The sequence below is a fragment of the Styela clava genome, chromosome 7 (genome assembly GCF_964204865.1).
Source record: "Styela clava chromosome 7, kaStyClav1.hap1.2, whole genome shotgun sequence".
In the NCBI taxonomy this organism is placed as follows: Eukaryota; Metazoa; Chordata; class Ascidiacea; order Stolidobranchia; family Styelidae; genus Styela; species Styela clava.
The window spans coordinates 14,268,523-14,290,943 of NC_135256.1; the positions used below are offsets into that span (position 1 = coordinate 14,268,523).

At 34.5% G+C, this 22,421-nt stretch overlaps 3 protein-coding genes and 1 long non-coding RNA gene across 5 annotated transcripts; 2 read left to right on the forward strand and 2 right to left on the reverse strand.

Annotated features, from left to right (window-relative positions):
• On the reverse strand, positions 1-7,237 carry LOC120328546 (ATP-dependent DNA helicase Q1-like). 2 transcript variants are annotated; one of them, XM_039395063.2, is made up of 14 exons: positions 7,001-7,237; positions 6,351-6,545; positions 5,604-5,780; positions 5,078-5,184; positions 4,458-4,565; positions 4,021-4,111; positions 3,868-3,947; positions 3,254-3,422; positions 2,288-2,436; positions 2,112-2,213; positions 1,650-1,804; positions 1,452-1,543; positions 793-1,006; positions 1-431 (listed from the first exon to the last, which is right to left on the reverse strand). In XM_039395063.2, the coding sequence occupies exons 1-14, from the start codon at positions 7,158-7,160 to the stop codon at positions 92-94; spliced, it is 2,139 nt and encodes a 712-aa protein (XP_039250997.2). In that variant the 5' UTR covers positions 7,161-7,237; the 3' UTR covers positions 1-91. The 2 variants fall into 2 exon arrangements, with proteins under 2 accessions (XP_039250997.2, XP_039250998.2); XM_039395064.2 differs by having other exon boundaries at positions 6,770-7,234.
• A 462-nt stretch (positions 7,238-7,699) lies between these two features.
• LOC120328396 (large ribosomal subunit protein bL17m-like) lies at positions 7,700-9,145 on the forward strand. Its single transcript, XM_039394864.2, has one exon. The coding sequence runs from the start codon at positions 8,116-8,118 to the stop codon at positions 8,617-8,619; it is 504 nt and encodes a 167-aa protein (XP_039250798.2). The 5' UTR covers positions 7,700-8,115; the 3' UTR covers positions 8,620-9,145.
• Positions 9,146-9,150: 5 nt separating this feature from the next.
• Positions 9,151-13,248, reverse strand: LOC120328395 (transmembrane protein adipocyte-associated 1 homolog). Its single transcript, XM_039394863.2, has 8 exons — positions 12,875-13,248; positions 12,098-12,329; positions 11,871-12,023; positions 11,134-11,250; positions 10,991-11,054; positions 10,362-10,464; positions 9,898-10,072; positions 9,151-9,825 (listed from the first exon to the last, which is right to left on the reverse strand). The coding sequence occupies exons 1-8, from the start codon at positions 13,108-13,110 to the stop codon at positions 9,619-9,621; spliced, it is 1,287 nt and encodes a 428-aa protein (XP_039250797.2). The 5' UTR covers positions 13,111-13,248; the 3' UTR covers positions 9,151-9,618.
• LOC120328397 (uncharacterized) lies at positions 10,013-10,487 on the forward strand. The gene is made up of 2 exons (XR_005567645.2): positions 10,013-10,123; positions 10,298-10,487. It is a non-coding gene; the product is annotated as an uncharacterized LOC120328397 (long non-coding RNA).
• Positions 13,249-22,421: the final 9,173 nt, after the last annotated feature.

Below are 22,421 nucleotides of genomic sequence, written 5' to 3' on the forward strand. Positions count from 1 at the left end.
TAGCGCAAACTCAATAGAGTTTTTATATACCACAGAACCAGCTTACAAATTCCAACACCAACAACACAAAAGAATAAAATATTTTAGAAAATTACAACAAATCATCTTCACTATCACTCATAATAATCGCCACCCCAGTATTTTCATCAACTGTTAGATCGCATGGTTCATCAGTGTCCATGTTCAACTTGAACTTCTTTGAAGATGAAGGACCCTCATCTACAGGCATTTCCCTTTTCAAATGATTTTCATGATTGAATTCAGTTCTAGTTTCCCAATTTTCACAAAATGTTTTATATGAAGAACTCTTTCTAGAGTTTGATTTGGAGGAAGGTAAAGAAAGTTCAGGCTTATTAAAAGAGATTAAAGATGATTGTGGACCAGGAACGAGGTAGCTTATAGTTGCATAAGGTGTGAAGTGGAAATCCTCCCTAAAAAAAAAATTCACTAAATATATTTTGCCCACAATATTTAATAGCATGCCAGTATCCAAGTTGTATATATTAGCCAGGGGGAGAGGAAAGTCGAAAAGACAGCATAATGATATGGCGAACCACAGCCTCTCGTCCAATTACCAGTCCATGTCGGGTATGGGATTAGTAAGCCAGTTATTTGTTTTCGGAAGAATGGACTTGATGGTGGAGGAAGCTGTAACCAACCAGCGGTTACTACAACCGTGAGGAGTCCAGCAATCCTCTCGTATATAACTATCCCCGCATTGGGAACTGCTGCCGTACACAATCATTCCAATAATATTTAATTATGACAATCAAAGATCAGACAAAATCTTACTTAAGATATTGATTCATGATCATAAACACAAGGATCCGTTGTACATCTTCAGAAGTCATTGCTTTCAAATTAGAATTTTGAGTTTTGAATTTTCCTCGTCCCCTGGCAGCATCTACCAATTTAGCTCCAGTTAATCTTTCTCCGGCCGCAGAAGATTTTTGGGTGATTGAAACCAAATCATTGCACAGTTCTGTTATATCTTTGAAGTTTTCACCTAACAAGAACAAAAATAAATTTGTTTCAGATTTTATACACTGTTATATTTCCGTTTTGATTGATCAGACTATTTTAATACAGAAACTACAACAGGAGAAGCATCAGAATAGCCAAAATAGAACTGAAAATATTACTTTATTTTCGTGTAAAATGAACTTATGAACCAATGAACTTATTCAGAAATGATTTTAAAATTTGATATAAATTGAAAATTGTACACACATCGAGACAGATGCATCGACCAAGTTCCCTATAAATTTAAGTTAACTGCCAAGTGCAGAGAAAAAGACAAAAACCAGAAAATTTACAAATAATAAGAATTAAATAATAGACAAATCAGACAAGGTCACACAAAACATAATTTCATGCTAGCCTCCTACTATCATCTACAAGGTTTGAATCTGAAAAGTATTCACAAGATAAAAACGTGAATAATAAATCACCATTTGCGGAGCAGCAAACATCACAGCTACTTCGACAAAGGTTAGAATGCCATTCATTTCCAAAATGTGAAAAAAGAATTTTTCTGCGACACCTGGAATGAAACATAAGGTGAGAAGACAGTCTAAAAGAACTTGATTTCCACCTGCATCCTTGTTAAATATGTTATAAAGTAAATTAGAATAGTAGTGTTAACTCACTTGTTTAGATTCTGACAATATTCCAACACTTTATTCAAGTTGGTCAAACCAGTTTGTTCCGTAAGTACCATAGTGCTCTGTCGAAATATGTCTGCAAATCCATAATATAGTAAACATAATGCTGGCAATCCATCTCTACCAGCTCGACCTGATTCCTGTAGAAAGAAAACATGGAAAAAATGTTATGAAATGCCCAAAATATTTCCATCTGTATTCTCAAGATGCATGAAATTGAATACTTTGAAACTACAGGAATGAAACCACACCAGGTCGGAGATTTATTTGTTCCAAATGTATGGACTTAATGGTGGAGGAACCTGTAGCCAAACCCAAACAGGTTAATCAGAAGTGCGAAGACCAGCATGTTCCAACCGCTTGAGGCAGTATGCATCAACTGTCAAGTCTCGAGTTTATTCCGCACTCTTGCTTGTTTAGCTATCAGTTAAATGAAAAAGTGATTACCTGATAATAATTTTCGATGCTTTTGCTCATAGAAAAGTGGATAACAAAACGAACATCAGGTTTATCAATTCCCATTCCGAATGCAACAGTCGCACATATAATCTGTAGTCCAAGAGAAAATCTTGTTACTAGTAACATGTTGAAAAGATTCTATTCCGATATTTAATTCAAGATACCTTAATCTTATTTCCCAGCCACAGTTTATGTACTCTATATCTATCTTGTGCTTCCATCCTTGCATGATAGGCTGAAGCAGATAATCCACGCTTACATAAAGAGTCTGAAACTTCCTCACAATTTTTACAAGAGAAGCAATAAATAATACCTGCAAAAAAAAAAGTCAAATAACCTAAGCTATGAAATGTGTAGGTTATTATATCAAGATAGATAGACCCTAACTTAAAAGATGTTGGCATATTAACAGTCAGATAAGGACTAGATTCGAACTCTTCAAACTGGGGGTCCCGACCCATATCCCCCTTGGGGGCAGCGAAAAAGCTCAATGGGGGGTTGCGGTATGTTTCAAAAACATTATTAAAGTATTGAAAAAAGAGTATTCTAAAAAAACGCTACATGCTCAAGTGGGCAGAGAAAATTTCATTTTGAGGCAGAGCGAAACTAGACGTGGACAGGCCATCATCATGATGAAAATATATACAAAAGAAGTGAGTCATGATGAAAAAAGTTTGAACAACAACACTATGTAATAGTGTGTACTATGATAGTGTGTTCATTTGTTCATCCAATAGATAGAGTAACAGACTGACATGTGCACCATGACTGTCAACAACAGAAAAGTCAAATATGATAATGATCAATAATCCCTTGTGTATGAGTTTTAATTCTTTTATTCAGTGGTCAGACCAAATCATTCCCAAAGTCAGGGTATGTATGGTAAAATGAGGAAGGTATCTTAAACTGGACAGATAACAGCCACCACAAATTCGCTAGCCCTGTACATCTGAGTATCTGTTTGTAGAGAGGAGCGTTCGAAAAAAATATCAGCAGCAATTAAAAATATTGAAATCTGAAAAAATTATGTCAAAAAAATGCACACCTATATCATCTTTGATATGTTATATGTTACCCATATCAAAATTAACTTTAATTTGATGCAGACAAAAAATCAAAACCATAATTACCTGATGATTTTTCAAATCTGGAATTGATAGTCAGTACAATATCATCAATTGTTGAATCATAGGAATCAGGCTTTGTTCGAACTTCATAATATAAGTTGGGCCGATTCAAACATGTTTTGAACACCATTGCAAATGGGATGTTCAATATCTTCTTTGTGTCAAGTGTGACCTGAATATCAAATTCAACATTGATTAGACCTGTTTCTACTTTAACTTTGCCAACACAATATCTACTTTACGAGTATTTCTCTGCTTCGTAGAAGATGTTTACATAAATCACCTTCAAGTCATGTGATCAAATGGTATCTATTGATGTCTGCGCTGCAGCAATGTATGTATATGTAGCACTTAGCATGACAATTGACACTTTATGCTGTTTTATTAGTGAACTGTCATGAATTTGGGCAAACTCACACTAAAAAGAAAGTGACATGCCAGTAGTATTTTTTTTATTTTCGTGAAGTGTTCTCAAATAAAATCTATGAATGAAATATCTCAATAGCATTAGAGGTCAGATTAGAAATGCTACCAATAAAAAACCAATCATTCCTGAAAACTTATATACAAATTTATCTTTAATAATTCAGCAAATTTAGAGCCATACGTATTCCTACCTTGTCAGTAGATGTAGCTGTCAGTCCAAGTAGTGGAGCATCAGGGAATTGTCGTTTGAGAATTCCCAATATCTTGTAATCTGTAATTAGAAAAAACATGGGTTGCATCTGGCCATTCAAGTGAAACTTCAATATAAGTATATTTGAATATACCTGGTCGGAAATCATTTCCCCACTGACTTGCACAATGAACCTCGTCAATTGCTATCCTGCTCAAATTTCCTGATTTATAACATTTTTCTAACTGAAAAATGAAGATGGACAAAAAGTTGGGATTTGAATTTCAAGTTCAATTTATAAGCCATATGTGATATGATGACATTCATATAATGACAATATATTGTGTATATTGTATTATATATTTTGATTGAATTTGATTGGTGGGTTAAGGCTAAATCTAAAGCTACCAAAATGGAAGTGATATGAATTAAACTGAATAAATTTTGTTTTCAATGTGATGAACATGAATTGAGACAATTAAACTTGCAATTCACTGGATATCGGTGTACAAACAAGACATTATAACTGTCGAGATAAAGTTACAGGTGAACAATGTAATAAAATTTCAAATTGGAAAGCTGTTACGTTACCTGAGCCATAAAACGTTTACTCTTGGAAATTTTTTCAGGTGTAACATACAACAATTTCAACTCTGAATCTTTTGCAACCATTTCTTTGTGTATTTCATTCACTTCTTGCTAAAGATGGCAACAAAGCTTAGTAATTGTCAGCATTTGACAGAAAATATAATAACAAGTGAGGCTATTCATTCGTTTCTAGATAGAATTCATTTGTTTCTACAGATCTGTTATTATGATTATTCGTCGATTTATTTAACAGAAGTATTAAATCAGATCTAAGCAATGATGTCAATAAGTGTTTTGCAGTTTTGAGAATGATACAGCTTTTTTTGTTCCCTAGCTTAAGTTAATAAAAGGCACCAATAAATTTGGAATGTATAGCACAGATGCTGTATAAATACATTCAAGATTATTATTATGTATATTTTCAATTGCCATTATTATATTGTTTTGTGCGATGGGGTGCTAGGCTAACTCTTTAAGTACCAATTGTGGTGCGACTTTGACATGCATTTAATCTCATAAAGACATTCTCACAGAATTCAGTTCCTAACCCTAACTAAAATCACTCAGATCACGCAACTGCTGAGATCGAACTGAGATACCAAAATAGTACCCAAAAATCATACCCTTGTGGAAGATGCACTGAGCTTCTTTGCATTTATTCCCAAGTTTTTCAAAGAAAGCACTTGATCTTCAATAAGAGATATCAGAGGTGATATCACAAGGGTCAACCCTTGATATAATAAAATGTGTAAGTGTAATTTAGGATTCGAAATGAGATGTCATTTCACATAAATCTGAGCGCATTTTAATTCTAAGATATTAAATATATAGAATTTATGAAACAACAGAATTTCAATTATAATACCAACAAATGTAGTTCTGTGGCATAGCCTAAATTAAACTGAATATTACAAAACAGGCAAAATTGTGTGACAAAAAACTATTTAATATACAAAAATGCAGGAAGGTTTTTCAAAATCCAATGACTTGAGCTCTATAGCCTGATGTATTGATAAGTGGTTGTTGGTAACTCGGTACATAGTTTCCCTGTATGGGTATCTAAAAGAATAGGTATTGTAGTCCGCAGAATGAATATAATTTGTTACGTTTTGTTTTAGCAAGGACATAAACCTTAATATTTCCCATTACCAGATATCAAAGCAGGTGCCTGATAACAAAGACTTTTTCCTCCACCAGTAGGCATGATAAGTATAACATCTCGTTTACACATTGTTGCATTCATCGTCTCAAGTTGCATCTCTCGAAGATTTTTTACACCGAAATTGTCCCACAGAACATTTTTGAGTGCTTGACTCCAGTCAAAGTCTGGAAATATTATCAAATTATGTCAAATTTGAAGCAATAGATTGATGTTTTCATTACTAGTCAGGCACTAATACACTATGATCACCAGATGGAAGCAATGCCACTTGTGCTTGCGAATCTACTACCATGCAATGAGCAGCATGAGTAATAGGAGGCACAGTGATCATTAAAATAAAAATTTGGATTCTAAAATGCTCTGAAACAACTTGAAAAAAAAAATTAATTCATTGGTAATAAATAATGATGGTGGGATGATAAAATATGGGAATTAACTGTTTTATATATATATATTTCACAGTTCACATTCAAATTTCTTAACCCGTAACCACCGACCTAGTATATGCAACCCAGGAACTCGTGAATACTCAACTTTCAGTAGGATTTCAAACCTCTTAAAAAACGAGATTTTATAATTGTGTTGGATGTGCAATATTTCGATTTATGGAAAGGGTGATCAAGAAGATGCCAGAGAACCTTGACAACTTGTATGAGAATTATAAAGATTAATAACTACAAGCCTAAATCAAAAAGTCAAATAGGCTGAATGTTAAAAAATTTTTGAGTGAAAACCTGTTGAGTTCATTTTGATTTCATCTGCATCTTTTGTCAATTTATTTTTGTTGAATAAACTCTCTCGCTTCTCTATCTCTAATTCAAGATCTTTTTTTCTTGCTTGATATTTTTCCTGCCTTTCTAACAAGACTTGTACTTTTCTTTGAATTTCTGATATTGAGTTTGAAACACTCGAGAATTCATTCTTCAAATCTAAAAACAAAAGTTCCAATATACAAATAAAGCTGTAAAGCTATCATTACTAAAATGTGTAATGTCTGTTGAAATAATGGCCATGGCTAATAAATCAGATTTCTCTAACATATATGAAAGCATATGCAAAAGGGACTGGTTGTCTGAAGACTTTTTTAGATCACTTAAATCAAATTTTGCTCTACTATATTTTAAACTTTTATTAACAATCTGCTTTGACTCACCGTCAAGAGAAGCCATTATCAAAGCTTTGTTTATCAAAACACCATAAGATATATCGTAACTACTGAACTAACGCCAGTACACTTTCCCGCCAATAATTCGTAATGCAGGTAAGTTCCTTATTATCGTTTGCCTTGCAAATTGACTTCCACAGACATGGCAAAATCCGGGCTCACTGGTAAAATCATTCTTAATTTTTGCTGTGAAACATTTCTGCAGACTTCCAGACCCACCTTTTCGATAAGTTAAAAGCAAAGTTCTGCATTTACGACAAAAGACCTTAATCACAGGAGAACGCATGATAAGAACACCACATTTCTGCATTTCGTTCGGGTTGGCTAGTCCGCTAGTGATGCAAAATTCTATCATGAACCGGTATGTTAGTCGTTGCATGAACTAAACATGAAACAAATATAACATCCAATTATTATTTTGCAAACTGATTTCATTAGATACCGCTACTAACAGATGACAACGGATACGCATTTCGCGAGATTATTTTTGCAAGATAAGTTAAATCTCGGCTTTTATGCTACATTTTAATTTCGCGAGGTGGAGATGTCGGACAATCATTTTTATGCGTACAAACGTCGTGCACGACTAAAAACCTTACTGTGTACTTTCGGGAGCCCTAATTGGAAACAAATCTTGAGCGACGACATTATCTTGTGGTGCAATTCACTTATGATCGTGTCCCCATCTCTGTGCCCGACTCTATCGGCTGTAGTCTTTTTGCGCGAAAACCGTTTGTGCGAAGTGATGATCAGCATGTTTTATGTTGTGTGTTGTTGTTGCTGTATCCTAGTGCGAGACAGGTATTTCCAAACAATAAATTATATGAAACTTTAATCAACTTAAAAATATATAATTAAATAATTCCCTATAGCTCTGGAATTCAATTAGCCAAAATAGAGACAGTTATTGTATCGATATCTGAGTGTGAGAGAGGTCTTATTAGCATACAAACAGATGTTGCGTTCATCTTAAATCAAAGTCTCAGACCATAGAATTATTAGTTTATTAACCATAGATCTGTTATTATCATCTATCATTTCGATATGGGCCTATAGTTACAGAGATATACGGTAGCCTCGTTCTGTAGTTGCCCAAAATATACGGTACCGTACGTAGGCTAGTTGTCCTTTTTTAGGGTGTTTTGGTTTTCAACATTATTAGTTTACCCTGAGCCCCAATTAACTCATTATAACGACAGTATGTTGTATTACAGTAATTGCGGTGAGAGGAATTAGCATTGTACCTATCCTTTGGTCGCAACTGATATTTTGCATCCTTATTTCTTAAAACAGTTCTTCATAAACAGCTGAGTGTAATATACATATAATCCAAGATGCCTCGTGGAATGGCTCATGGGGTTCCATTCAAAAAAATGGGCCAAAACCCCCACAAGCGACTTATAATTCTGAGATCACTTGTAATGGCACTAATCAAACATGAGCGTATAGAGGCGACATTTTCAAAATCTTCAGAGGCTCAAAAATATGCGATAAGATTAATTGATATTGCCAAATATGGACCAGAAAATACTTATTGTAAGGACATGGTTGAATTTTGGACCGATGGTGATGAAGAGGTCAAAAATAAACTCTTTAATATTTTAGTCCCAAGGTATAAAAATCAACAAGGAAAATATACAAGGTTGGCAATGCTTCCATTGTGGCATAACAAGGACCAACTTCTCAGAATGTCGGTTTTAGAACTGAAAGGAAATCCTCTTCCACCGTTACCTGTTAAAGAAGAGAATCCGTATTCATTACAAAATGTGCTTATTGCAGCTGCGAAGAATGATTGGAAGAAATCTCATAAGCAAATGAATGATACTACAAGCGAATGAACTTCGTTAATGAAAATTCGAAATCATGTTGAAAACATGCAATAAATCGCAATATTTTGAAGCATATTGTTTGCTTCCTAACTACGAAACTTGAGTGAAAATGCACAGCCCCATCGCCTGCCTGCTGTATTTTATGAATTTCACCTATTCTCACTACTAAGATCTCCAACCTTTGGCTGAACCACTGTTGTGGGGCATTTTCTTTCATGCTCTATCTACGTCTTCATATGATGCCATTTTTAAAAATCAAGTAAATTGCATGTTTAACCGTGTTTGCTTTTAGTACTGAACATTGTGTTCAAGATGGAAGCCAAGTGCATGGATGTCGTTATGGACGTGATGAATTCCAGTTGGCAATGTTGCTTTCGTGCTTCAAATTGAAGCTAGTTCACTCGGGGTCAGGCCTATACAATTATGATTTCTCATATAACTGAGTTTGTTATTAAAAGCTTTGGTAAGCTAACTGCTGCCGAGTAAGATTCAATATTATTTCTGAACTGGAGTAATAAAAACAAAATATCAATCATGATGAAATGTATATATATATTTATTTGGAGGAAAGCATATACAGTGCTATTGAGAAATATAGTCGTCATGAGTACAATTGCACAACAATACTATTCACCAATGCCCATATTTTTGGAAGTTCTAGTGGAGGGAGTATTTAAACAGTACAGGTAACATTGAATTAGGCACAATATACCTTGTATAAGAGAATGTAAACATCTAAAGCAATGAAGACTTTGGATACCGGTACTAAAATGATCATTCACACATTTTTAAATGTAAAGTAGTTATATATTATCTTTCATTGACCAGTTTTTCAAGAATGCCAGCCAGTTGAATATACCAACTGCCACAGACAGAGTTTGTACTAACATACTCTATAATAAATCTCAGTTAATAATTATGATACATTTTATAATGCTATGTGAACTGCAAAACCACCTGTACCATGTAAATCTCTTTTGGCATTTTATGTATTCGGGTAACTTATTTTCATCGAAAATTTAGCTCATCATCATTGTCCCCAAGATCAATATCCTTGAAAAAGTTTACTGTTGAACTGTCGCCAACTTCACTATCATGGCGCAGTTTTTCTCCAGCAAGGTCATGTAGTGGTTCCTCCATCCCATTCTTTTCATTGCTATAATTTGAGGCTGGTATCCGATCGAACACAAGCACACCGTTGAAGTCTGAGCCAGGCTATAGATAAGGAAATATCATAAATGCATTTACAGTACAAAGTAAGATTGTGACTCAATAAATACTACTTACTCTTCCTCCATGTACTGCATTATCTGGAATGTCTTCCAATCCTTCATCAACCTGGGCCGAATACGAGAATAACACACTGTTCTGTTTTATGCTCCCAAGGTACGAATGTAGGAAGGTTACGTATAAAAATGGTGCAAATAGAATGAAATATATAAGAGATGTTGCGTCCAGAATACTGTGAAAAATGAAGGGCTGGATTAGTAAATTTTGCACATGAGAAATACAGGTACAATTAAAATTCACGTATACAATCAGTTTTATAACTTTTGGAATCTTTTTTAGAGTTCTTAATAAAGCAGAATTTGTACAGATGCGGCTCACTGCAGATAAATAACCTAAATTCAAACGTTCAACATCACAAAACAAATATAAAATCTTAACTATATTTATATTTTGACAGAGGTGTTTTGATACCGTTCTGAAATAGATGATCGTTATGTTCTCACAAAATACAATATTCATACCAAAGTCCAGCTGAATGCCCATTATACAGAAGTCCACTTCCAAGAGCGAAGCAAAAGTAAAGAAGTGCCATGAAACTCACATATACATAAAACGTCTTTTTTGCTGAAAAAAATGATTCAATTTTTTCCAAGCTTATGATTTTATCAAAATCCTTCCAAGAGAAGCTATATTTTGGTGTAAGGGATTGAAATATTGAGTAGACATATTCACATATATAAAATCAGCCAAAATACTATCATTTATATGGCTTTGATAAATCAAAACTTGTAATTCTACAACAACAAACTGGCTATTTTTGTAGGAAAAATTGTTTACAACTTCATTTTCAAAATCAGTTTTAAGAATGTATGGATATGATTCTAGAAGTCAAGACAGAAAGATAATTGATACATATTGTAGTTCCAATGATTGAATGACTTATGTAAATATTGTTACAAATACTTCCACAAATTTCAGCTATATTCACAGCAGATTTCTTTCATACGCATCAAAAAAGAAAGGATCGCTGTTATACATTAAATAAAAAAGTCCCCCTAAATTAACAATATTTATAAATCAGTCAATGAATCGGGAAAAAATATTTGGGCACAGAAGTGTCGAGGTGAGAATCAAGATAATGGGAACTTACTTGGAATAGTCAAAAAGTTCTTCACACAATCACATAAAGGCAAGAGATCAACAAGTGTATATACCTATATGAAAGGGAAAAGTATGGTTCAGTATTGCTATAATGTTCACTAAAATTGTAACAATATACCAAAAACAACTTACCAAAAAGAAGATAACAGAAGTAATAAAGCTAAATAAGGCACCGCCATGACCATATACAGTCCAAGACTCTTCCTGTACTATGTAATGTGGATCAGGATACATCATTTCAAGCACACCCTGTGTAAAGAAACAAAATTATATTATTACACTAGGCTCCAAATTTAAAGAATTATGCAATACTAACCCACAGAGGTTTTAATAACTGAATACCAAGGATGTGAAATTGGAAGAAATTTACACCAGACTACAACTCCAGCACAGACCCTGGGTCGACAAAATTTTGACCTCGAACTGTAAGGAAACCGAACTTCGGTATATAGGTCTTCTGTAATTGTTTACTGAGAATGCATAGTCAACTTAATGCGTATACAATAAAGGGTACTTCCGTAGTGTGTGTACCAGGTTAGGAAAAGGCCTTATTTTAGTTCTATTACGAGTTTGGAGACTGTCTGTGTTATATACCTTGGCTTCTGTCCCTTCACACAACTTGATGTAAAGTAGGCAAACAAAATTAGTTACCTCCACACATTTCTGGACCGCCCAAAAAAGTATAAATAATTATAAAAACATGATCCCGACTTCAACTCAAATATCAATATAAACATCCCAAATTTTGAATCTGTCTCCGGAAAGCCCAAGCCAAAGTTATGAGTTTAATGGGAGTTCAACTTATGGGAAAAGTGGATAAAAATGAAAATTTGTTATGTAAAAAACAAACAATTATATATACATCTTACTTGCGCAGTTGAGTAAATCAAAGCGAGAAAAGTTGTGATTAACAAAACTCTTCTAATACTTGATTTGCTGTCCAGGTGGCCACATGCAAGTCCAAATACAAGCACACTCATCTCTGCCATTAACAGGAAAAATCGTAGCGTCACCCAGAGCAGCTGAAATTTTAGTTGATAAGAACGTTATATATATATTGACAAATGAAAGAAATTTAAATATAAGAAAAACAAACCTTATTGGCATCTGAACCAGCTACGGATGAAACATCTACTGTCATGGATACAATACATCTAATAACACTCAATATTGCAGTCATGATCACAAGACAAAAATATGTGGTAAATATGGGGCTTGATCCTCCTAAACTTCGATGCAAACGACCCCTCGATTTGTAGAATCGATATAACAAAAACATAAGAAATAGAAGATTTGGCAAAAATAATGCTACATCCCATATTCGGACTCTGTAAAAGAATAATACATTGTGTTATTTGAGGAAAATTTTGTACACTTCACCCAGATTCTAAGGAAGTCTTAGTTCCTCGTTCCACTAATAATTCGAAATTAAAGAATTAATGTCGTAGGTAAAGCAGTGTTTGTCAAACTTTGGCAAGGTCACGCTGCTGGGTTTCACGTCTGTGGCACATAATACATGTTAAAGCCTTTAAACCAGCATTTCCTAACAGAGTTAGAATTCCTTCCTTTGGAGAAATTTTGTTGTTTCCATGGAGTAGATACAGAAGTTTTATGTATTCATTGTGGTTTTCCTAATACTATTTAGTATTATTTAAATACATATTTATATACACATGATGAACTATTCAATCCATGATAAAGCCACAGCGCCTACCGTACATACAGATCCACTAAACATTGAATGTATAAGGAGGAGACATAAATGAAGGAATACTTCGAAAAACATTGGGAACCAATGCCTTAAAATAAATTATTGTAACTTGTCAAAATGGTGATAAAGAGAACAGAAATTTTTCATATTGGTATACATCACCTCGATGCGCCAATATCTTCATACAACACACGCAAACATGCACTCTCATTTGAATTTGTTTCATTCCTGCCTTGAGTAGTTGATGAAAAATATATTGTTGTAGTTCCAGCTGTAGAGTTCAAAGTAGTTTCCTGAATTGTTGTATTTACAGAAGTTGTGGGTTGTGTTGTTGCTAACACTGTACTTGCAATTGTACTTGCATTCCCATAACTTGTAGTTGTGACATTGTCAGCCATGTTAATGTAATACTGTAATAGGGTGCTTTTCTGATACTGTGATATATCAAAAGTGTTTCTTTTTAGCTACTGTATCTTATACAGTAGGCAAATAGTCATAAATCAGTCATAATTTAATTTCTGAGAAAAAAAATTATATTTGTATCATCGTTAGGATGATAGTAGAGCAATAAATACGCTTCCCTTCTCCACAAAAAATACAAGATCTATTGTCACCCTCCGCTTAATAATTTAGAATTTTAGGATCATTTCGAAAAAGCACTGATACCTCTCGGCCTCTAGAAGTTAATAACATGACATGCATTTATAAATACTGAAATACACGAGCATAGCACAGGCATGGTGAAAAAATGCAAACATTTTGCTACTCTCAATACCATAATGTGCAAAATGAATCAACTATTGTATTTTTTTATCTCGAAACTCTTGAGTAACTGACAGACTGGAGGAGTGGAAGTGGTGACTCCTCTACGGCCCATGGGTCGGGGCCACGGCCCATTGAAATGGGCCTCGGCCCATCAATTTTTGTAAAGGGATAAAATAATAAAGACTAATAAATATGTAAATCCTACCCACTCCCCGAACTCATAATAGAACTAGGCCTATAATGTGAAAAATCTGAACAAAATTTTGTCCTAACCCTAACCTGGTACACATACTTCAGGCGTATCCTTTTCTGTAGCTTGGTATTTTGCTTTATTTTTGTGTAAAGGCTTATTGTAAGAAAAAGGTTTGGTGGCATACTGCGATTTTTTTTGGTTCGAATATAATTGAAAATTTTGGTAAGATAATTGAATTTTTCCTGATGGACCGCGGCCCATAGCTTGATGGGCCATGGCCCATGTGGCCCAATTAGATGAGCCTTGGCCCCGGCCCATGGGGCCGTAGAAGAGTCACCACCCCTGTAGGACTGGAGAAGCTGGTTCGAAATTTAGAAATTCACCTATGAATTTTAGAAATTAACACATTTCAAATATTATTTCAGGAATGAAATTGTAATGGTACGGTACCGGTAGTTTATCGTTTCTGTATAAATAGTCGGTCCCACTTGAAAAAGTTTTTTGGTTACATGCATCATTTAATCGAATGAATGAACGGAAAACGGAAAAGAAAATAACAGCAGAAACAAGAGAGCTATGCTCAAATATATGGACACGTCACAAGGTGTCGCTATTTTTTAATCTGACACATAAAAAGCGAATCTCTTGATGTCCACAGGAATTTTTGAAATAAGTGAAAGTAATAGCCGCCTGGAAAAAAATCAATTTTTAACTACTCAAAATGTCAAACCAAATGGTCCAGTAATCAAAATACAAAGCGAGGAGGATGACCCTACTAGGGTTAGTTCGGATACCTATAATTTTTACTATCCGCATAACGGATATATCCGGGTATTCCGTATTTTGAATATCCGGTTAACCGGATAGTTACTGCCGATTTCAGAGACCGATTTCGCACGATTTTAGCGGCGAATTGACCAAAAACCACCACACAGTTCTATTGTAAATACTCACATATGTATTAATTTCCTTGAATAAGAATGATTGCGCATTTTAATATTGAATGTGTCAATAAATGATAATTTAAGCTCTGTAATCGTACCGATGTACAGCGGAATAATAAAATGAAACATGTTTTGAAAATATTGTGTCCTAATTGTTTTTCCCCCGACTGCTAGGTTATTTTCTCCTATTCAAATAATATGTAAAGATTTATATTATTTCTAATTTATTGTTAATTTTTTTAAAAGCTTCTTTTGTGTCTAGAGCCTCTTTTCATTAAATTTTGACTCGTACTAAATTTTAGTGTCGCAGACTCACAATGATCATTTCTGATCATCCGCACCTTCCTATCAATTGCAATGAAATTTAATATTGTCATGTATAGTATTTTGTGTTCTATAATATTTTGTGATTTCTTGCACGACGAAATAAACTTTGTTAATATATACCACAAGAGCATACATATAAATGAAAACATGAACACAAAAAATCGTGCATTTTGAACATTTGATTTCGGTGAGAGAAGTATCCAAAAAAAAAAATAGAATATAGGGGGGACATAGGAAAATATGAGTAATTTGAACGAAAATTTTAATAACAAAGCAAATTAATGGTTTTGAAAATACCAAAGTGGTCAGGAATTTCTTTTAATTTGAAAACTTCACTTATTTAACATGTCACTGTAAATATTCTCACGTTTGTACTAATTAGGCCACAACTTCAAATCTATTTCCATTCGAATATCTTTTAAACTAAATTAACAGAGCCAAAACAATGCTGCGCCAGTTTTTGAACAACTTTACTTACCACCCCAAATGAGTAAATGAAAAACATGACACGATACAAAGTCTGTCATTATTCGCTATTTGATTAAGATACTAAATATCTAATTTAATTACTCTAACTAATTATAACATCAACTCAACACCTGATTATGCCACTCGGAATAAAAAGCAAAAAATCTCAAGATCGCAAACCTGCATCAGAACCAACGAGCAAATCCAGTCCACCGGATCCTGGTCTGTCACCAATAATACCATCTTTACCTGGTTCATCTTCCACATCCTACTCAGGCCATAGTGAAGAGAAACAACTAACACCACCTGTTTCCTCTCTGAGCTTGACTAAGATTCAGGAAAATATTCAAAAGAACATTGAAATTCAACTTCCAAGCATCATTGCTCGCTGCATCTCTGAGAATTTTAACAACTCATCAGAGTATTTACCCTTGAGTCCAGGATTAAAAGAATTTATGGACAATCAAAATAAGTTCTTGAAGGAAATTAAAAATGAACTATCTGTCATCAGAGAGTCCCAGGACTTTCAATCTAAAAAGTTTGATGACATATTAAAACATCAAAAAAATATGGATGACCAACTAAAATATCAAAATAAAAAAATTCAATGCTTAGAAGAACGCATCCTGGATCTTGAAGAAGATCTTTGGTATTTATCCGAGCACACTGAAGACCAGGAACGGCGCTCCAGACTCGAAAACCTGGAGTTTCACGGAGTCCCACCCTTAGCAAATGAAAACACCGACGAACTGGTTTTAGAGATTTCAAAACTCACCAAGGTGAATATCCAGCCAAGGGATATTTCTTTTACTCATCGCTTCCCTACAAGAAATCCGAAAAACCACCCTCCTATTATTGCTCGATTTACTAACCGAAGAATTCGACATCAGATTTTCGAAAACCGCAAACGTTTAAAGGCTGCTTCAAATACATCTAATATTAAAGACATGTCTAAAGTTTTCATTTCCGAAAACCTCACCAATAGGAACAAAGACTTATTTTTTCAAGCAAAGGCGCTAAAAAATAGATGCGGTTACGCGTACCTATGGACCTCCAATGGAAAAGTCCGGATAAAAAAAAACAGAATGACAAATACTCTTGAAATCTTGGATGAAGATGATCTCCAAAAAATAAAATAGGTCAGACTTTTTTAATAACCTTTATTTTTCTTATATAATCATTATTTTCCATGTCTTCTGAACAAATATGTTCAATATGTCATTTTTTGTGTCTACCCGATTTTTTTATATGCTGCAATTTGTGTGACCTTAAATTTCACCCTACATGTGTTGCCCCATTGCTCCACTCAAATTTAAACTATATTTGTGAAGTGTGCCTTGCTCAAAATTCTCATGCCTCTTTTCCATATACCTTTTCATGGGAATCATTGAACTTGCCCTCTACTATTTGCCCTATTACAAGTGAATACCTAGAACTCCCTAATATTAGTGGAACTTTATCGCAGCTCAAATCGACTGACTTCATTTTTTTGCATGTCAATATAAGATCCCTTCCAAAGCACATTGATGACCTAATGCAAATGTTAACAAGTTTCGACCAACTACCGCATATCATTGCCTTAAGCGAAACTAGACTTAATGAATCTCCCATTAGTACTATATTTATAAATAATTACAACTTCATTCATTTTCCATCTCCTACCAAGGCTGGGGGTGTAGGGATTTTTATACGCCATGATGTTTTATTTGTTGAAACAATTGAGTTTAGACTCAACTTTCCCCATTGTGAAGATATATGGATTCAGGTTAATGAATCCTCATCTGATAACCCCAAAAAGTTCATTGTTGGAGTTGTTTACAAACATCCTCGCAACGATCTTTCCGATTTCATGGAAACAATGAATTCCCTACTTTCCAAACTAGAAAATTCGAAAAGCCTTTTTATAATCTTGGGCGACTTTAATATTAATTTACTATCCAAAGATAATTTGTCTACACGTTACACTGACATGCTTCTATCGCACCTAGCCGTTCCAATCATAACGCGCCCAACAAGAGTAACCTCGACATCACATACATTAATTGATCATATATACACGAATGCAATCGATCGCTGCTCCTCGTCTATTATCATACAACATGATATATCCGATCACTTTCCTATTATGTCATCCTTTTCTTTTTCGAACACAACTTTCCGTAAGGCCAAACCCCGCATGAAAAGAAAAATGTCTCATTTCAATGAGGAAACATTCAGAAATGATGCTCAAAATGCATTCTATGGATTTTTATTGACAGAATTGTCCACTGATAGCTTCAATGAGGTGTTCAACATCTTTATGACCTCATTGGAACATTTACTCGATGAACATGCACCTATGGTACCGGTTTCTCGCAAAAAAACAAAAATTCTATCCAAACCCTGGATTACGAATGGTATCCAAACATCCATTAGATTAAAAAGTAAAATGCATAAAAAATATTATTTGCATGGCAGTGAAAGCCAACGCGCACATTACAAAAAATACCACAACATCTTAGTTCACCTACTAAGAAAATCAAAACAAGCCTATTATTTGTCAAAAATGAAAAGCAATAGAGGAGATGTAAATCAAACATGGCAGACAATAAAGGAGATTGTGAACATTAAATCGAGGAACAACTCCTCAATATCAGAACTAAAACTTCAAAATGGACTCAAAACTAATGATAGCCTAACCATTGCATCTGAACTTAATAAATTCTTCTCAAATATTGGGAAAAATTTAATAGCAGATGTTCCCACAACAAATGAACATTTCTCGAGCTTTCTAAAAGCTCCCGTTAAGGAGTCAATTTATATGCGAACAACAAATGTGACCGAAGTCTTCAATACCATTCTTGCTTTGAAAACGGGAAAGGCCACAGGCCCATATAACATCTCTACATTTCTCCTTAAGAAGATTGCTGACATAATCTCACCCATCATAGTAAATTTCTTCAACACGTCTATAAGAATAGGCATATTTCCATCTGCGCTGAAACTTGCCAGAGTCATACCATTATACAAATCAGGTGATAAAACTAACCCATCTAATTATCGACCAATCTCCATCTTATCATGTCTGGCAATTGTCTTTGAGAAACTTCTGTATTGCAGATTAAGTGATTTTTGTGGTGAGAACAAACTAATAAATAAATGCCAATTTGGTTTCCAAAAAAATCACTCAACAAGCCATGCCATAATTGACCTCATAGAATATATCTATGATAAATTCGAGAAGGGAGAGCATGTCTGCTGTGCCTTTTTAGACCTAAAAAAAGCCTTTGATACCGTTAGTCATAGCATACTCCTTCGCAAACTTAATCACTACGGAATTCGAGGTTGCGCGCATGCCCTCATCAAAGATTATCTGCAGGGCAGACTCCAATTTGTCGAAGTTGACTCTCACCGTTCCCAAGTTCTTCCAATCGAAGCTGGTGTAATCCAAGGGTCTTGCCTTGGCCCATTATTATTCGTTCTTTTTATAAACGACATCTCTCATTGCTCTGATTTGATGACCAAATTATTTGCAGATGACACCGGTCTTCTCTGTAGCTCCAAATCTTCACTGAATCTCCAAAATCATGTCAACCTAGAAATGGTAAAAATTTATAATTGGATGCTTAGTAACAAGCTCACCATCAATATACAAAAGTCTAAAGTAGTCCACATTAAGCCTAATCACAACCGCGACAAAACTCCTTTAGAAATCAAAATCAATGGAATCGAGCTCGAGTCTGTGCCTTCGTATAAATATCTGGGGTTAAACATAGACAATCGTCTACAGTGGGATGTGCACATCAATGAAGTGCGAAAAAAACTTTCACGTTCAGTAGGCATCTTGAGCAAACTCCAACATTACACGGACAGAAATACACTGAAGATAGTTTATTATTCTCTCTTTCAAACATATATCCAATATGCAGTTGTTGCATGGGGATCAGCCTCCAAGTCAAAACTAAATCCTATTAAAGTTTTACAGAACAGGGCCGTTAAAATTCTCTATAGGCCTACTGCTCATATTAACATGAATATTATGTATCATGAAACTGGTGTCCTGAAGTATACCGATATTTATCATCTAGAAATTGGTAAGTTGATGCACCAATTCCACAATTGTTGCCTGCCACAGGCATTTAATAACTATTTTGTCAAGCAAAGCAATGTTCACAATTATAACACTAGATCAGCATCCACTTCATCACTCCATGTACCTCGACAGACTTACACTAAAACGCAAAATTCACTCAAATATAAGGGTGTTGTTATGTGGAATGCTCTCCGTGCTGATTTACGAAGCATGTCATACCAACTTTTCAAATCAAATATGAAAAAGAATTTCGTGTCGACTTACTTCGAATGTTTGTAACAACCCGACCAAGATCTTTATTGTGGCTGCTTTTATGACACCACCTGAAAAAAAATATAATGTGAAAGGTTATTGAATCACTGCAATGACCTAGTAATTACTGTATACTTGCAATAGTTAATATATTATGTTTTCATTACTTTACAGCAACAATCTTTCTCAATTTATAGCTCTTGTATCTTTATATGACAAACGTTCATTACTGTATTTACTTTAATGTAGTGAATGAGTTCATATCTGATTTCTGTAATTGAATCAATGCCCTGAGCATTGATGACACATGTTATTCATATGTTAAAAAGCAAACAAAACATGTCCTATTAACATTATTTTTTTTGTCGACTTACTTCCAATTGTTTGAAACAATTTGTCTCCTAAGTTGTTGTATTACTGTTTTCATACCCTCACCTAAAACAGAGTGAATAATGTTATTGAACTATTCCTAATGACCAAGTACTGTAAATATGGCCTAGCTGTGATAATTGACGTAATTATTGCATTACTAATTTTCTCATTACGCTGTCCTTATATGTTCAAACTGTTGTCCAGTGCAAATTATTCTTTTAATGGACCACGTCTGCATTGATATACAGTATATCACTGCAGCACTGAGTACCGTTACCGGTACCTACCACGTTACCGTATCTCGTTTAATTTAATTTTAGCGTCACAGATATTCCGTCTTTCTATTTAATGCTACAAGATTTTATTACCTGTTTTCTTTGCTCTCAATATCCACCGCGCCTAATTGAAAGCCAGTGTTACGCCTTCGGAATCTGACGTTTATTGGCGACTGTTAGACAATGCGCATCACAATACAGCAATAGTATTGTTGTGACACAGTCCATTAATACCATCTCCATGGTTACCAAGTCAGTGGTGTTCAGAGTCGTGTTTTGTTGAAGTGAGCGACTGCTGATTATAGCAGATTGCCTCGAGATATTGTATGCATTTTATTTTCCAATTTATTTACACTGTATTTGACTTTTTCTTCTTTATAATATAGTGTCCAGAGTTATTTTATAGGTGCCGCTGCTCGATAACCACCACTGATTTCCCGCGTCCTTTTCATCCTGTAATATGGCCTATTTATAATTCATTGCCATTTGCATGTTTGCGCCTATTTAAACTATGGTTATATATAAACTATTTATTAGTGTTTATAGTGTTCGCAATCAGGCTATTTCTAGACAATATATACAACACGTATCAGCATTTCAGACCTTTACTTACCCGATTAATCAGGGAATACCCTACGAGTTATCCGATTGGATGGGATTTTCAAACCTGTACCGGTACATTTTATTCTTAAAACATAACTTCCGAGTTTCCAAATTAAATTAGATGACGAATCTTGGGTGTCGCTGCTCGATAACCAAATTTGGTTCCCCGCGGCTTCCCTTCCCCAGTAAAAATGTGTGTTAAATTTTGTTTATCTTTTGATTTTGTATGTTATTTTTTTGCTGGTTGGAAAAAATAAAATTGACTATGACTATGACTATGACTATGTCAAATTAAACTTTGCTGAAATATTATAGACCATTTTACAAACAAATTTGTTTGTGAGAGTTCCATGAAAACCATAAATGTAATAACAGCCCTTCCTCCTCTTTTTAAAATTTTCGAAAACGTCACTAATAAAGGCGGTCGAATTTTACAGGCTAATTTTGTCATCATCGCCGATCGTTTTCTTCCGCGTCGCGTGAGTATTTGGGGAGTTAACATCGGCATTATGCCAGTTTTAATTTGAAAAGAAGTTACATTCCGTGACAAGTTACCCTTGTTGTAAATTCAGTAAATACGATTATTACGAAATTTTGGCGATTCAACAGCGCCTAAAATAGAGTTTTGTTTTATCTATCACTGGCTCATAAATCAAGAGTCGTGATATTTTCCTTAGCATTTACTTCCTTATTTTCAGTCAAAAATGTGTGCTTGAGATCTACTCTCTTAACGATAGATAGATACGACGATAGATAACATAGGCCTACTGCCGCCATTTCAGTTCCAGGCGAAATAATACAATTATCTGCGTTATATACCGACGAGACTGAACCCGACCTTTCTCCCGAAAATGTTGATATAAGCTAATTAATCTGCATTTATTGTTTTAAATAAATTATACTCATTGGAATTGCAATAATAACTCAAATTTGATGAATTTGCAAAATCGCAAAAATACGAAATTGGATTTATTCGTGCAGCTTACCACTTATTTTCATATCTAGAGTAGAAATGCTTTTATTTTAACGTAAGTCGGGCTCTTCTATAACGCAAATACGCAATAATCACATTTTCCTGCGTGTTTTGTGATGTAATAGTCAAGTTCACTCCAGCATTACACGGATGACTAAAATATAGGCAGAGTAGTGTGGATATTAGTGATTATTATATGCTCTGAGAGATGTCAGTGGCCACTCAACAAAAAATATAAAAATCACTAATGCGCATATGCATTATTTATACTGTTCTATTATCCGGTTAACCGTTACAATAATATCCGGATATCAGATAGCAAAATACCTCTTGGTTAACCGGTTAACCGCTTTTCGGATAATCCAACCCTAGACCCTACCCATATTTGCTTATTCAAAATCCCACTTGATATGTTTAACCTCTATTCATTCAATAAAACAAGTTACCCGAATAATGGGTAGCTTG